At 40.9% G+C, this 15,786-nt stretch overlaps 2 protein-coding genes across 3 annotated transcripts; one reads left to right on the top strand and one right to left on the bottom strand.

Moving 5' to 3' along the window:
- Positions 1 to 1,573: 1,573 nt before the first annotated feature.
- RBP4 (retinol binding protein 4) lies at positions 1,574 to 8,110 on the top strand. Its single transcript, XM_041461261.1, is given in 6 exon segments — positions 1,574 to 1,758; positions 1,848 to 1,983; positions 2,649 to 2,785; positions 2,916 to 3,022; positions 4,369 to 4,581; positions 7,897 to 8,110. Coding segments are annotated over 6 exon segments (792 nt in total). The 3' UTR covers positions 7,911 to 8,110.
- Positions 8,111 to 8,836: 726 nt separating this feature from the next.
- Positions 8,837 to 14,350, bottom strand: FFAR4 (free fatty acid receptor 4). Of its 2 annotated transcripts, none has more exons than XM_041461511.1 (3): positions 13,798 to 14,350; positions 12,942 to 13,070; positions 8,837 to 9,297 (listed from the first exon to the last, which is right to left on the bottom strand). In XM_041461511.1, the coding sequence occupies exons 1-3, from the start codon at positions 14,329 to 14,331 to the stop codon at positions 8,890 to 8,892; spliced, it is 1,071 nt and encodes a 356-aa protein (XP_041317445.1). In that variant the 5' UTR covers positions 14,332 to 14,350; the 3' UTR covers positions 8,837 to 8,889. The 2 variants fall into 2 exon arrangements, with proteins under 2 accessions (XP_041317445.1, XP_041317446.1); XM_041461512.1 differs by having other exon boundaries at positions 13,903 to 14,350.
- Positions 14,351 to 15,786: the final 1,436 nt, after the last annotated feature.

The raw sequence follows: 15,786 nt of genomic DNA, 5'->3' as shown, positions 1-15,786 counted from the left end.
ACTGGTATCACCATTGCCAGACTAGAGCAAGATTTTGAAAGTCACCAGAAGAATAGAGTTTGCTTTTTCTCTTCAGTCTTTGTAGGAATTAGCAAATTTGAAAATCTCAACTTAAAAATGGAAATGTTGATTTATTGCAAAGATATCACTGAAAGTTTCAGGACAATTAATATACATACACCCTTCTAATTCCCTGTGTTAAATATGTTATTTACTATTAATAGAAGCTTAATATTAAATATAGTGGAATTTTTAATGGTTGATGTTATCCAGGAATTCAAAGGCAGACATGGAACAGCCCTGAGCAATAGATGTTTAAGAAAGTGAACAAAACATATTCACTGTGCAAAAAGCCTCCAACATAAAACAGAAAAGGAAGATAAATCAATCAGATTGTTTGCATTACATATGAGAAGAGATTGTAAAGGACAGCAACAATAAGAAGTCTAATTTTTTACGAATGTATGAAAGGAATATTAAGTAGACTACTGGGAAAGGCCATGCTGAATATACTGGTTAAAGCTGTATATTGGCTACTATTGAGGTATTTTTTATACTACATTGGTATCTCCATATTTATATTATATTTTTGCTTGATTTTTAAAGTAATGAATACCAGCCTTTCAAATAACAGGCTTCTGCCTTTATTCTTTTAAAAAGTGGGAGGTGAAAAAGGTAGGTGAATTAGTTCTCTTGGTAACAATCATTCTTATCCTGCTCTGGTTACATGCCTAGAAAATAATTAACAGATTTTCTCTAATGCTTCCTAAAGATGTTGAAACTAGAGAACAAATATTGACTGAGAGGCAGCAAAACTTGCCTGGACAGGAGAAAATAATGGTTTATATAACTGAAAACAGTTTGCCAAAAACAGAACAGAAGTTATGGAATATCTGATTTAAAATTAATCAGATGTCAAAACAGCCAGATGTGGTGTGTACCTGCACTTGGATACTTGCAGGCCACACTTAGGTTCTGCTACCACATAAAAGGGCTCTTTCGCCATCCTGAGCATCTGCAGGGCCCCCGTTCCTGTTGCTGGGCGCTGCTCAGGAGATGATTTAGCCAAGAGAGCCCTTTGGAAGCGAGAGGGAGCCAGTCATGAGGACTTTAAGAGGTTCTGGCATGACCAGGCTTTCAGAAACATGAGCAGAAACTTGCAAGTATTATGTTTGCCACTGTTTATCAGGGTAGAAGAGGAAAGGACTTTGGGAAGGAGGTGGAGGAAACAAGTCTGCACCTTGTAACTGGGTCGAGCATATTGGGTAAGATGGATTTTGGACTGCAGTGTGTAAAATCACAGAGGAGGTGGAGGCAGTTCACTCTCCCCCATGCAAAGGGGGGATGCCTCTCATCCCATTTGTTTTCCCCACACATGTGCACACCCCTTCCCCCAGGTGTGAGCTCTGCTTTCAGGTTGGGAAAAACAAAGAGAGGCATTTCTTCCTAGCGCCTGCTTGGCTGCAGATCAGGGTCAAAGACCACCTGAGCCCATGGGTGTTACGCAAGAGGCTGTTGTGAAGGGGCCCCAGCCTGCAGCATCCACCAGCCCGCCTCCCCGCTGCCCTCTCCAATGCTGGCCCTGCGGCTCAGCGGGTTGCGAAAGCCCCAGGAGTACATAAAGCATTCCCTGCCTGGGCGCTGCCGCCACCATCAACACTTGGGCTCTCAACAGGCTCCAAGGACCGGCGCTCTCTGTAAGGGACCCTGCTGTTGTGGGCTGGGGACAACCAGGGGCCTTGCCTGAGGGAAAGCTGCGTGACACCCTGGCGACCTATCAGGGCAGCCTTCCTGCCTTCACTTGTGTGACAGAGCCTGTTTCTGATGCTATTCTCTGTTTGCTGCAGGGACAGGATGGCCCACACAGAGAGAGCTCTGCCCTGGCTGCTGCTGCTGTCACTGGCCTTGATGGGCAGCAGCACTGCAGAGCGGGACTGCCGAGTAAGCAGCTTCAAAGTCAAGGAGAACTTCGACAAGACCAGGGTAAATCTTCTTTACTCTCCTGGATCGGTGATGTCTTGCATAGCTCTTTCCAGGCTACAAAATTTGACATTCAGTAGCACCAGTGTGGTCACATTTTGAAGTCACAGAGTGTGATACTGAGAAGTAGCTAAAGTGTGTGATATCCACACCTCCGCAGATGCTGGATACTGATGCACCTGATAAAGGAATACTGCAGAAACTGAGTTTTAGCAGACTGGTCTCAAACTGTAGGGTATAAGCAGAAGGACTGTATTGATTTGGTTGTTTTTCCTATGAAAAATTAATACTCTGGTGTTTTCAGACACCATTGCAAGGAAATAAATGTACATAGATCTGGCAAGATCTGCCAGTTGTTATTCCTTTTTCCACTAAATTTTGTTATGCTTTGTTATGTACTTTGCTATATATTCCTTATACTGGACAGCTGCAGATACAGATAAGATTACCAAAAAAAGTCAGTATTTCCACAAGTTATGACTGCACTGGCATGTATTGATGGGTTTATGCTGTTGAAACAGATAGATTTGCTTCTTAGGTAGACCTTTGAGGCATGGTGTCAAAGATCTGCATGCTCTTCCCTCTGTCACATCCCCTATTCTGTACTGTCTGGTTGTAATGTTTCCATTGTTCTAAGTCTAACTGTAGGCTTTCTTATTTCCTTGCAGTACAGTGGCACCTGGTATGCTATGGCCAAAAAAGATCCTGAGGGGCTGTTTCTGCAGGACAATGTGGTAGCCCAGTTCACCGTAGATGAGAATGGGCAAATGACTGCCACTGCAAAGGGCAGAGTCAGACTCTTCAAGTAAGCTCTTTGCCACTCTCCTCTTGTTCCATTTCACTAAGCTACTGCTCCAATCCTACCTGCTACCCCTGTGCAAGTCACACTGAACCTGTGCTCTTACATTGGAATGTGATATTTTCTTTGGCTACAGTAACTGGGATGTCTGTGCTGACATGATCGGCTCTTTCACTGACACAGAGGATCCTGCCAAGTTCAAGATGAAATACTGGGGAGTCGCCTCTTTTCTGCAGAAAGGAAGTGAGTACTTAACTATAGAAGATGCAGAGCTACTTGGAAGACTAGTTATGTTGTATGTCCATGCTGGGGAAAGAAAAAGTACTATTGAATTTCTGAAACACACTTAAAAAACTTAATAACTATCATACTGCAAAGCTTAATGTGAACAAGGTAATCACTACTTTTTTATATGGGACAGCTGCTTGGCTTTCTTTAAACAAGTGAAGACCTGGCCTTTGTATATCTTTGCATTTCATTTGTTTGTTACCCAACAATATAATTGAAGGCCACTGTTTGGAAAGAAATGATAGGCAGATGAAGCATTTTAAGACTTGTTTTAGTTCAGAACTCAGTTACCGGATGCTAGTGTTCTCTCTGATGTCAGAGCTGGCCAAGCAGGGAAGAGGATTTATAAAATGTTATTTTGTTTGGTCTTGTGTCTGCAAATGTAGAGATTTATCTGTTTTAAGAGACAAATATGATTATATGTATATATTCGTACTTTTATGTCATCTCTCTATCCTGTGCAAAATCAGTTCCTTGAGCCAAATAGAGATTCAGACACTTTGTAGCTCAAGACATTTCCTTGGATTTTTTCCGAGAGAAGCAGGTAGAATTTCGAACTGATAGGAGCTCCATTCCATCCAAAGACACAGTTACAAAGCATGTTTTGGATGCCAAATTGTCTTAAAACAGTTCCCAGGTCTCCTCACAATATGCTGCTGAGTCATGGATTCTTCAGGTTGCTGTCTAACCCCAAAATCTGCCCTTCTAAAAAGTCTGGTGTCCCCCCACAGGAGAGACGGGGAAGATAACAGAGTGTTGCCTTCACCAGTGCAGATGTACTGCAAGGGAGAATCTTTGGCTCCAGGAGAGGAAGCTGCAGATATATCAGCTTTTACTGCAAACACTGAAACAGCCTCACTTTGTTAGAACAGAGTGTCTGCATGACCAGACTTTTGTCAGGTTACATAGCTATATAGTTTAGAATTATCTGAAGTTGTAACAGTGTTTTAAGAAGAGGGTTTATGGCAGAACTTGTAGCAAATACTTCTAATACACAAGCAAACTGCATGATTATCTTTTTCCTTAAAAATGCAGTCTAAGTTACATCCCTGGCAGGAAAATATTTATGGGTTTGAGTCACCTTGAGCAGGCTGAGCATGTCCCTATTTATTTTCTTTTAAAAAATAAACATGGAATTAAATACTGGACACAGGAATAAAAGAAAAGCTAATCTGCTATAACTTGTACCGATCTTCATCATAGTATTTTCTTTAAAAGAGTTATGGCAGCAGTCCTTTCTGATTTACTAGATTTCACTGGTATTTCTAACACTTTTTCTTCTTTGCTATGGTTTCTTCCAGATGATGATCACTGGGTAGTGGACACAGATTATGATACATATGCTCTTCATTACTCCTGCCGCCAACTAAATGCAGATGGCACTTGTGCTGATAGCTACTCCTTTGTGTTCTCCCGGGACCCCAAGGGATTGCCTCCAGATGCGCTGAAAATTGTCAGACAAAGGCAAATAGACCTCTGTTTGGACAGAAAATACAGAGTTATCGCTCATAATGGTGAGAACTTTTTTTTTCTGAAGAATTTTATTCAGGGTTTAATGACTAAAGCACTGGGATTCTCTTGCTCATTAGATATCAAATGCATAAAGCCTTTTACTTAGTGGCTGTAACATTGTCTTTTGAAAACTGGAGCTTGTAGTAGGTTATTTCCAACTTTTACTTCCCTTATCTGAAGGAGACCTGAGGTGCATAGTTTTTCATGCAGCATATCAGGTCAGCTGAAACAGTAATTAGAGGAAGTTGTAAAACAATTAAATCAATGTAGTGTGAGTAAACATATTAAGGATAAACTTCATAGCTATGGTAGAAAGTAATTGGGCAGCTTTTATCACATCTCTTTGCCTTTGTTCAAATACTTTTTTGAGAAATTCTTCAGAAAGGCTTTTAAGCCTTTTTAAATAGAAGTCTTGGAATGATACCTTATAGAGGACTCTTTCTCACAAGTCCTCATACTAACTGTTTCACAAAAAGCTGTGGAAGAGGGACATAGCCCTCATACTGGAAGCATGATACTACATTGAGTCATATAGTCAGGCTGAGCTTACAACACAGGGAATTAGCTCACTTATGCTCAAGTGCAATACAAAAGGCCAAATGGTAATAATCTAGAAAAAATCATAATGTTTCTTATGATAAGAATTACACCCAGAGTGGGGAATTTCTCCCAGAAGGGGAAAAATCAAAATATTTAGAACAAATAAAATAGTAGTACCTCTCCCTACTCCCTCCCCACCCCTCACATCCTGGAAGACATGCTATTTATGAAAGACTTGACTGGTGAGTCAGCTGAATGGGAACTCCCAATGTAATGATGTGAGCAAAAGAGTTAATATGATTCTTGGATGTGTAAACCAAGACTCACAGGAGATTCTTGTGCTTGGCAGAGGTCTAATTGCTATGTCACATTAGGTGACAAGCATAACTGGAAAAAGTATTGAGGATGAATTAGAAGTTTCGAAGAAAAACAGAGAAAATCATTGAAAGTTTGTAAAATGTGTCCTCTAGTGAGTGCTTTAAAGATTTTAATCTTTTCCTCTTAAGAAGAGGTTAAAGGCTGACCTGAGCAAAGTCTGTCCTTGTCCACACAAGCAATAGGAATTGGATAGAAAAGGACTTGCAAACACAGAAATAATAAATTTAAATGGATGGAACTTTAAACTGGACACATTTAGAGGAGAAATAAACAGCCATTTGTTTAACTCCAAAGGTCACTAACCTTTGGAACAGTTTACCAAGAGCTATTGTATGTTCTTCATCACTGAAATCTGTAAATCAAGATTAAAGGCTTTTCCCAATGACATGCTAGAACAAACTGGGATTGACTGAAGGAACTTTTGTGTCTTATAAAGAAAGACAGAACAGATGAGCAAAGTCAGCTGTTGTGGCACTCTTGGCTGTTCATCTGATCCATAAACACAGAGTAATGCTCTGCCGTGCTGTAAAGTGGTGTGCTGATAACAGGGTGCCTTGAAGAACAGGGTGCCACCTACTCTGCTGAAGTAGGTGCTGTTTACAGTACTGATCAATGACCTGGGAAAAGTGCCTGACAACAATGAAAAAAAAATTGTCTTGAATGAGAATTTGGAGACAACATGAGTTGTCAGTTGAAACTTAGAACAGTCAAGAATAAGAGACATCATAAATGCAAATGGAATCAACTTTTGGGAATGATTTGTATGACTGCATAAGTGGTAGGATATAAAATAAACAATGTCATTATATAAATTTATGATACTTCTCTGTTTAGAATCCTACATTCCCCGCTTTTCAAATAAAGTCCAGCAAGAATAAAAATTTCTGAAATTGAGAAAGCCAAATAATCAGATGTTTAGGGTTATTCTATTGAGTCTAAGATAATTTAAAAGTTGATCATGCTTCTTCTTGTTTGTTATGGATATCAAATATCTAATCTACCAAGTCACACTGTTCTTTGTTTGCTACCCTAATTTATACTCAGATGTTAGGTGTTGAGTGCAGTGTCTGACATGACTGTGTGAGCTCTGTAATTTGCAAATGAAAATAAGGGCCTGGGTACCTTTTTATGCCAGAGTTTATAAGCCCAGCACCAAAGTATAATTTAAACTTAAAGCCAGCAATTTGCATTTTCCCCTTTATTGATCGGGACCCTATTATTAGTTGATTCTGAATTCTCCAGTATCATCAAGCCAAAGTTCCTGAAAAGCAAGCACATTTGGGACTGAGGGAATGATTGTGAGCTAAACTGGAAAAAAAATAAAATCTTGGAAGCTTCATATCAGAAACTCTTACAAAAATTGCTTAATTCCTTATGTGTGGGTTGGAACCCTTACTGCCTTCATTTTAACTCTGCTATTAAGAGCTACAGAATTATTACCAAAACAAACCAACTTCAATCGTCTGCACTGACCTGCATCCCATTGTTACTGTGATAAAATTCTGACTGATGTTAGTAAAGCTGCAAGAATAGCCTGGTATCTGTTGCTAATTGTGCACACTCTGCCTATGTCTTGAAGCTAATTAAGAGTGTGTGTGTGTGTGTGTGTGTGTGTGTGCGCTTGCTCAACTAATAGATGTACAAAACTTACTTGATTTAAAAAAAATTAAAATATCTGTACTGGCTGACCAAGGCAAAAGAGAAGCCTAGGAAATGAAAGTTTTTTGTTCTAACTTACCCTGCATTTATGATGGTAGCTCCTTCTCAAATACAGCTCAAGCTATGATACACTTAGTCTCTCAAAGTAATAGCTCAAGTAACTTTAAGCTGTGTAATGTCAGTGTCTATTAAGACACTGCCATTAAGTGAGAGTACTTGTAAATACAGTGTCATGTCAGTAGAATTGAAAGCTGCATCTGCTGTTAGCATTTCTTAGGAGCAGCAATTGAGAAATAAAGAGTGGTATAATCCTTCTGCTAATTTACTATTGCTATTAGAAGTTTTGGGGGTCAGAAGATTCTTATTTTGTTGAAAGACATTCCCAAATTAATTCTTTTTAGGCAAATAACTAGAAGCTTGTTAAAGTAGAGACTCTTTTAAATCCAGTAAAGATACTCTATCATTGATCTGCCCAGTATGTTGTCTGCAAAAGTATTAAAATTCTAAGGAGAGGGTAACGGATTGGATGAATTCCTGTTTTCTTCTGAGTTGAAAATTCCTTAGAATTATAAACTGCAGAGTAAGGTAATGGCATTATTATTACAAGTAACAGACTGCTGGACTCAAGAGCATTTTAAAGAAATTAGATATGTATGCATTTTAAATTTGGTGAAAGTTTGTGTAATTAAATTTTGTCTGGAGTGTTTGATAAACACAACTGTGGTTTTTGTGTGTTTCAGGATTTTGCTCTTAAGGACATCCAACCCTATGGAAAGAAGCCATGTAACAGCACCATGCATGTAAAGTTAACACATTGATCATGTGCTCTCTGGAAGTTCTCTGGAAAATGCTTTAAATGGGTCCATTTAGATTTTCAATATATTTATCTGAGCTGTGTAGCTTGCCTTGTTAATAAACCAATGAAACATTTTAATAAACTTGGATTACACAGAATGCAAATTGTATGCAAATCTGTACATATGTACACATTGGTTTCATTAGTGGCCTGTTATCTTAGTGCACTCTTTTGAACTCGTGCCTGGTGATAATTGAGAATTTAATCTTGCTTTTTTTAGTGGTTTCAATTTCTTACTAAAATATTATTTATCATAAACCTCCAAGTATATGTATTTTCTTTTCAACTACAACATTATATTTTCCCTATAAAATACTAGAAATCATTTAGAAAAGAGAAAGGAATTTCAGTGATCCTACTAATTAACTTTATTATATGACTAATGAAGACATAAAAATATGCATATTTTAAAACAACCATTTTACACATGACAATTAACCATTTATTTATTTATTCTTTACTTGTTAATTCACATGTATTAAGTCCATATTTTTAATTTGAGATGGAACCAAACTGGTTGAAGTGTTTAATCAAGTTCCCTTTAAAAACTGGATTTTAAAAAAAGCAGATACTTTCTGAGGATGAACATTTTCACTAGAAAATTTAAAGTACTTAATTCGACTATTTTACATTCACCAAGTTCACTGCCATATTTCTATTTATTTCAGCAGAAGAGGAGAATTCAATCCCTTAAATTAAATTGTCCAAATCTTACTGGGGCAAAACAATGAAGTCAAGAGCATTTTACCTGCAAGAATTAAAAATACTTTTTTTTTTTCTTCCTCCTCTGGCATGTAATACTATAACATAATGACCTATGTGACCTGGGATAGCATAGACAAAATCCAAAGTGTGGCACAGCTCAGACTTTAAATAATTATCTGGTAATGAAAGACAAATGTGGCTGTTCATGGTTACTTCTTCTTGCAGTGGTTTCTGTACCTGCCCCATGCCTTTCAGGGTTCCCTGTACAACAGAGAAGAATTTGCTGACATTTACGTCTGAAATGGGCAACATTATACAGAATTGGATTGACAGCAGAGTTGGCAAAAGTAAATAATGCTATCCAGAAGAAAACTGATGGCAAAATATTTAAATCTCTTTTGAAGTTCTGAACTAAAATTAAAAAAATAATTACTATTATTGGAGTCCACATAATGAAGAAAGAGATCATCAACAGAAAAAGGGCTCGGAATAGTTTGTAGTCTTGCTGGGAAACACGAATCTGATGATGTTCTGGGTAGGCTAAACCAGCATTTAAACTTCTTCTTGATGCTTTTGTAATCTGCAGTAAAAGAGAAGAAAGCAACTTTCACTGAAACATATTTCTACAAGAGAAAACATAAATCTTGACACATGATGTTTTCTTTTGAAAAGTGACTACAAAAAACCACATTGCAGAATTCATTTGTACTTTTTGTCCATGGTTCCATTTCAAATGTTCTCACTTCACTAGCAGTTCTTTTTCCACTTAGCTGTGAATTTATCTCATTAGGCAAAGTGGTTGTTCTTTTCATGGCTCTCTACCAGTCACAAATGCTTTCCAGCATAGAACAGTCTTAATTACTCATGAAATCCCATTAAATTCAAATTATGACCTCATTTGTTCTATCTAAAGAAACCCATTGATTTTTTTCACAAATGCAAACTGGAACATAGTTAACAATCCTGTTGATGTGCAAGAAGGAAGATGATTCAATTCTCTTATGGCCATGCTGATATTATAAGGTAGGTATTAGAAGGAGCATGAATTTATTACAATAATTTATTTTAAATGTGAATGAGATTGTGCATTGTTTTGTGTCACACTTAGCTTTTCAGACAGTAATCACAATTCCTTTCTATGAAATCTTACAGATCCTTTCAGTCACTATAAAAATCTGTGTCTTTTAAAAGTACTCTCTGATGTAATAAACAAGACTATGGGTAGCTTGGAAACCTAGTATTGACAGGTGTGCATCATCTGTCATTAGGTAGAATATTGGACACAGTGGGCTTGCAGAAAACTTGAAATCCTCTGCTCTACATCCCTGTCTTCCCTGAAGTTGGCATGATGCAATTAAGTTTGTTACATTCATACCTCTGATGTAAATAAAATAAAATGGAAATATATAGCAAAGATTTGTGTTAAATAACTGAGATGCCACTTTATCCCCTGCATGCATAAGGAAGGGGTGTTTTCAAAAGCCTTGATCAATCAAGGCTTGATTGATCAAGGCTTTGATCAATCCTTAGGAAAGTCAAAAGGTAAGGCTCCACCTGCCACTCTTCCCTTTAGCAGAAACTACAGTAAGGATAACACTAATACTAGCAACATTTTAACTTCCTGGTACAGGTAAGGATGAAAATGTTTAGAGAGAGAGAGTAATTTGTCATTCTGTTAGGAGTTTTCTGAATTTGTCAAGGAGATAAATACTCATTAGTAATCTAGACATCTTCTAAATATTTCGATAGAATGTAAGTGTATAAATTAAAACCCATGAACCAAAAGTGGGTTTTTTAGCAGCTTCTGAGGCTGAGAAGGGGACAGGATCACTAGCTGCTTCCCCGATTTAAAAGGAGCAGAGTATTCTGATGTCCTATGCATGTAAAACTATGCCAGCTTGATGATCTTCTGCTGTACAATCTGGAATTCAGAAAGGAGGTTAACTCCTCCAAACAGTCCAAAACCAAGAGCTGTTCTCAGAGAGCGCCTAACCTGTCTCAGAATGAAGGTTTCACAAAATGCAAAGGACTAATATCCACTTCTAATATAAAAGTAGGAAAACTGGGTTGTGTGCACTTCTCAGTCTCCACTGTTTAAAACTGCTACAGAATGTCCTCATCAGATATATTTTTATCTGTCCCATATAAATACCTCCTGTCTTTCCTGCAGGAGCTGCACAGCCTAGAACTAAGAATGCAAGAGTCATCAGGACTATGGCAAATAAGACACAACTGCTTCTTAAGAAAGTGTTCAAGAGAAATGGGGTGGCAGTGGTATGTTGTGGATCTCTTTTTGGTCTGCCCAGTATAGATACCTATCCTTGGCATCTGGACCACACTTGGACAAACAGGAACTTAGAAGTCAGAACTAAGATATCTTCCCTAGCTCTAGCCTCTGACAAAGTCTTGCCTGAGAGACAATGGAAAACCAAATAAATCATGGCATCTAATCTATCATTTTTGCCAGGGTTCTGGGAAGTGTTATGTAAAAATAATAGTTTCAGAGTAAATTGTGAAGTACACATTTGCAGTAGTGTATATTTGTTAAAAAATGTCAGGTCTTGTATCTGTAGTCAGTCCTCATCATCCTCATCATCATCATCGATGTTGTAATGTGAATACATGAATGCTTGGCACTGCTTCCAGCAATACTGAGAATCATGCTACGTGTGCACTGGAATAATGGAGCATTCTCACAAAGTGAGAGTCTGCTCTTGGGAATGACTTAGGGATTGAGACATTCTCCAGTTCAGTTCTGCTTGCTTCCTGGAGAGAGAGAAGATTCAATTATATCTTGCTATGGGCCTCAAGCATTCCTCATTTCAGGGGAAATGGTAATGTATTTTAGCATCTCTCTTAGCAAGTTAGAAACGAAACAGGAGCAGAGCAGCATGGGCATGTCTTGTAATCCAATATTCCTGCTTTTGGTTTCCAGCTCCCTATGTGCCATTTTGTTTTATAAATTTACCTGTAATCTGGAGTCTGCAAGGACAGGACTCACAAACAGCATCCCTGGCCTCTGACCAAGAACTGTGGCGTTTCTTGGCCTGCAGTGTTTTGCAGTTCTTTCAAAGGACTCACTCTCCAGTGAGTTACTCTACACTCTTTGCCTATGTGTATGTGGTTGCAAGTGCTTTACTTTACTAGAAGAAGACGTTCACCTAATGCATTTAGCTCCAGTTTATAGTGAGCTAATAGACAGCACAGAAACTACAGGCTGATGACTTTTACTACAAGTTTAAGTTTGATCAATAGGCAAGGATATGTGGAGACCAGATTCTAGGTCCTAGGTTCCTTTTACACCTACATCCAGCTCTGGCGTGTGCATCCACAGCCCACTGGTGTTCAGCATTTTATCAGTTAACTCCTTGCTCAATAATCTATGTATGTTGAGGTTCCTTTCCAAAACCTATAATTTTTTATATATTCTATAAGAAGCTTAATTATCCAAAAAAAGGATGCAAGGATCTTGTGGGTGGTTGTTAAAAACTAGGCATTGCAGTGACTAGTTTGAAGTGCTTGGTTTGAAGATTTCTAGCTTTGTCACTGTGGTTTTGGATAGTTTAAAAGGAAATTAGATGCTAATATAATGCTTGCTAGACTATAGGTTAAAACTCTGTGGTGCTGGGTGGCTTGGCTTATATTTCAGCATATATGTTAAACATCATCCACTTAGAAAGAAAGTGGAAGCAGATGGTTTAATTTACAAATATTTGAAATTGTGGAGGATTAAGTATAATCTAATGAGATCTGTGTACTAAAGACACATGCAGAAAGCCAGTAGATCAAAAAGTGGATGGGTTTTTTTCTAGTCCTGCCTTTCTCTGCCTTCTTACAAATCCCTTATGACGAATTTAGGCTCAAGGAAAGCAAAAAACTAGTTTTTAGTTATTTCAAATGCTTGACTCTTTCAGCATTTAGGAGATTGACAGTCTTTAAATATGAACAGCACATAAATGAAAAAGTGTATTTAATACTATACAAAAGAAGTCAAAGCATGTGTTGGGCCTCTGGAAATGTGCTGTTGAAGCATGTTCTTAATTGAAGTATACAGGCTGTTATATGCAGGTTGAAATACTCCTCATATTGCATACTTATAATTTATTTAAAAAATTATGTTTGTTCCCTTTACATGTATTTGAAATTAGTGACAATATGCTGATGCCTAGTGAGTTACTGTTTACCTCCCTTTCTTTTACAACAAAATTTAAAAGAGAAACATACCTGTAAGATTTTGGAGTAACTGATGACAATGATGAATCCTGGTATCATAAAGAAAACAATGGCAAAGGTTGTATCCCAGACTGTTTCTCCTGCAGTGCTGGGCCAATCCAGAGTGCAAATTTGAATGTCCTATTTACAAAAAAAATTAAGAAAAGTAATATTGTACCATTATTTTCAGTACAACATTGTTCTTATCTCCCTCTATGCTTAAAAAACAGCTAAACCAAGACTAAACCAAGACTGTGAAAGCTTTCTATTTAGACAAAGCAGTTAAGTAATATATTATTTGATGGCTTTAAAAGCCCATCCAATCACAAATAGATATGTCCACAACTGGAATACTTCCACTGACTTCTTATCAAATGGTAATGGAAACTTTAAAATTGAAACATACAGGTAATAATTTATTCAAGTGTCATGTTGGGTGCACTTTTGTATACATTTCAAAATATTAGGCAGAAAAATCTGTGCATGGCCATTTTGTACAGAGAGGGCGGTGGATGCAGGGCAACTCTCCCAGGATGCTGATCCCTCGGTAAGGGGAAATGAGCTGAAAAGGGGATCTCTGAGCCGCACTGAGGAACGCAGAGAGACTCTCAGCCGATGCGCGGCTCCCACCTAACGGGACGGTCCGCGGGGAGAGCGGGCCGGGGGGGCGCCGGGGGAGCTCCGGGCGCAGCCTCGCAAGTGCCCGGCACACAGAGCGCTGCCCGCCCTGCAGGCGAGCTCCTCGCTGCCGCTGTCCCGCCGTGGCAGAGGCGGACCAGCCTCCGCCGCCGTCGGTCCCGGAGCCCCCCGGCCCGGCCCGGCCCGGCCCGGCCCGGCTGCCGCGGGCGCGCCCGGCGCTCGCCCTCACCTGGCCGGCGGGGCCGGGCAGCCGCACCACGGTGAAGAAGCAGCAGAGCGGGAGGGTGGCGAGGGCGGCCAAGCCCCAGATGAGGAGCAAGGCGGCGACCAGCACCTTGCGGCGGCGGAAAGCGGCGTGGCGCAGCCGGGCGATGCTGACGAAGCGCTCCAGGCTGACGGCCGACAGGGAGAGGAGGATGACGGTGCCGCTCAGGCTCACCACATAGAAGAGCAGGTGGCAGACGAAGTTGCCCAGCACCCAGGACTCGGTCCAGCGCACGACGGCGATGACGGGCATGGCAGTGATGAAGAGCAGGTCGGCGCAGAAGAGGTTGAGGACGAGGCAGTTGGCGGCGCAGAGCCGGCGGTGCCGCCTCACCAGCAGGCAGATGCCCCAGATGTTTCCCGCCAACGACAGCAGGAAGATGAAGGCCAGGGCAGATGACTCGCCGATGCGCAGGGCCGTCGCATTGTCGCCCCTGAAGTCCGAGAAGAAGGGGAAATAGGTCTTGTTTTCTCCTGGTGTGTCCTTGGACACGGGCATGAGGGTGGCCAGTGGGCATGAGAGACCCACCGGGGATGGTGGCACCAGCCCTAGGGGAAGGGCTGCGCTCCCAACCACCAGGGCGGCACCTGGGGTGCCCTCCCAGCACAGAGCCAGGGGATGGCCGCCATCCCCTCCCTCCTCTTCCTCCTGCCCCTGCTACCAAGGGCTCAGCCGTGCCAGCTGGGCGGTTTATGGCCCTAGCACTGGAGTGGAACAAGGAAGTGGGAGAGTAAACACGGTGGAGCTCACACAAAGGCGAGGCCGCAGTGCGTGGGGCGGCAGTGAGGGGCTGCCCGACACCTCCCTGGGCAGGGTGTGGGTCAGCACGCTGCCATCTCCATGCCCAGGCACCCAGGCCCAGCCTCCTCATCTAGTGCCAGCCCTGGTCTGCTCGGCTCTCCAGGCAGGCCCTGGCAGTGCCAGTGACCCTGGGAGGCCACTCAGTCTGCTCCCATCCAGTGGGTTATGCATGGCTTAGAAACATGGATGGCTGCCACACCACTCTGAGAGCTCTCCTCAGGAGCCTTGGATGACCAGACTAATCTAGGGTAAAAAAAAAAAGGAAAGAAAAGAAAAGAGGAATTTACCTATCACCTCCTGTATTGACAGTGGCATTTGGAAACAGCAGACCTGTGCTTTGCTTGTTCTAACTGTGGAGAAGTGTTACTGACATGATTTTGGGGATCTGTATAAAATTCATCTAGAATCTCACCTGTTATGAGTTCGTGTTGGAGAAGCCTGTTAAAGTAAGACAAACGTAGAAAATACCTTATTTTCTCTGAACTTCAATTACTAGAAGCAGTTGCTCAGATTGTAAATGAAAGTAGGGCTTTCCACTTACGCTCTTCACTTCAGATGGTTTAGAAATGGGCTGGGAGTGAAGCACGTAAATTGTCACAGACAAGCAGATAATGTCTCATAAAAGAAGATAAAATGTTTTCATAAAGTATGTAAACAGTCGTATAACTTTAAGCTGGGTGAATTCATTTGGCTGAGTGCCAGTGCAGGCGCTCAAGGGTGCACTTAGAGGCTCAGCGTGTGGACCTACACCATTTGATGAGGTGAGAGTTACTCCACGTGTGTGCAGTACAGAACTGGTGTGCCACAGGGAGCAGGTGACGGGCAGTGCTTCTGCAGTACCCTGGGCGTGACCCTGCCATCAACCATTTATGCAACGGCATTAGCGGGGATTCCAGATTAGTGGGGATTCCAGAAACTTGGTCCTTTGAAGGGGCAATCTGCTAATGAGGGATGACAAGAGTGACATCTTTCCTGGACTGCTTCCCACGTCTTTGCCTGTGCAGAATTTGCATTTATTTAAATTAGCAATTATTTCAATTACTGGTTCTAACTATCTGTGCCATCTCATCAAACAAGGAGTTTGCAGGGCAGCCTAAGCAGGTGTATGAAATGCTCCTGCTGGCTCCTGCTGATGGGTGACTGTATGGAATG

This window comes from Pyrgilauda ruficollis, unplaced genomic scaffold, assembly GCF_017590135.1.
Source record: "Pyrgilauda ruficollis isolate IOZ18807 unplaced genomic scaffold, ASM1759013v1 scaffold15, whole genome shotgun sequence".
NCBI lineage: Eukaryota > Metazoa > Chordata > Aves > Passeriformes > Passeridae > Pyrgilauda > Pyrgilauda ruficollis.
The sequence above is the reverse complement of the archived record's forward strand: the minus strand, read 5'-3'. Positions and strand labels throughout refer to the sequence as shown.

What these genes read in the sequence shown, in the direction of transcription:
- FFAR4 (XM_041461511.1), bottom strand. Translation starts at nt 14,331, where the DNA reads ATGCCCGTGTCCAAGGACACACCAGGAGAAAACAAGACCTATTTCCCC. An exon ending in TGCCCGGCCCCGCCGGCCAG is followed by an intron (nt 13,071 to 13,797) that starts GTGAGGGCGAGC and finishes TTTTGTAAATAG; the next exon opens with GACATTCAAATTTGCACTCT. An exon ending in GTTACTCCAAAATCTTACAG is followed by an intron (nt 9,298 to 12,941) that starts GTATGTTTCTCT and finishes CTTTTACTGCAG; the next exon opens with ATTACAAAAGCATCAAGAAG.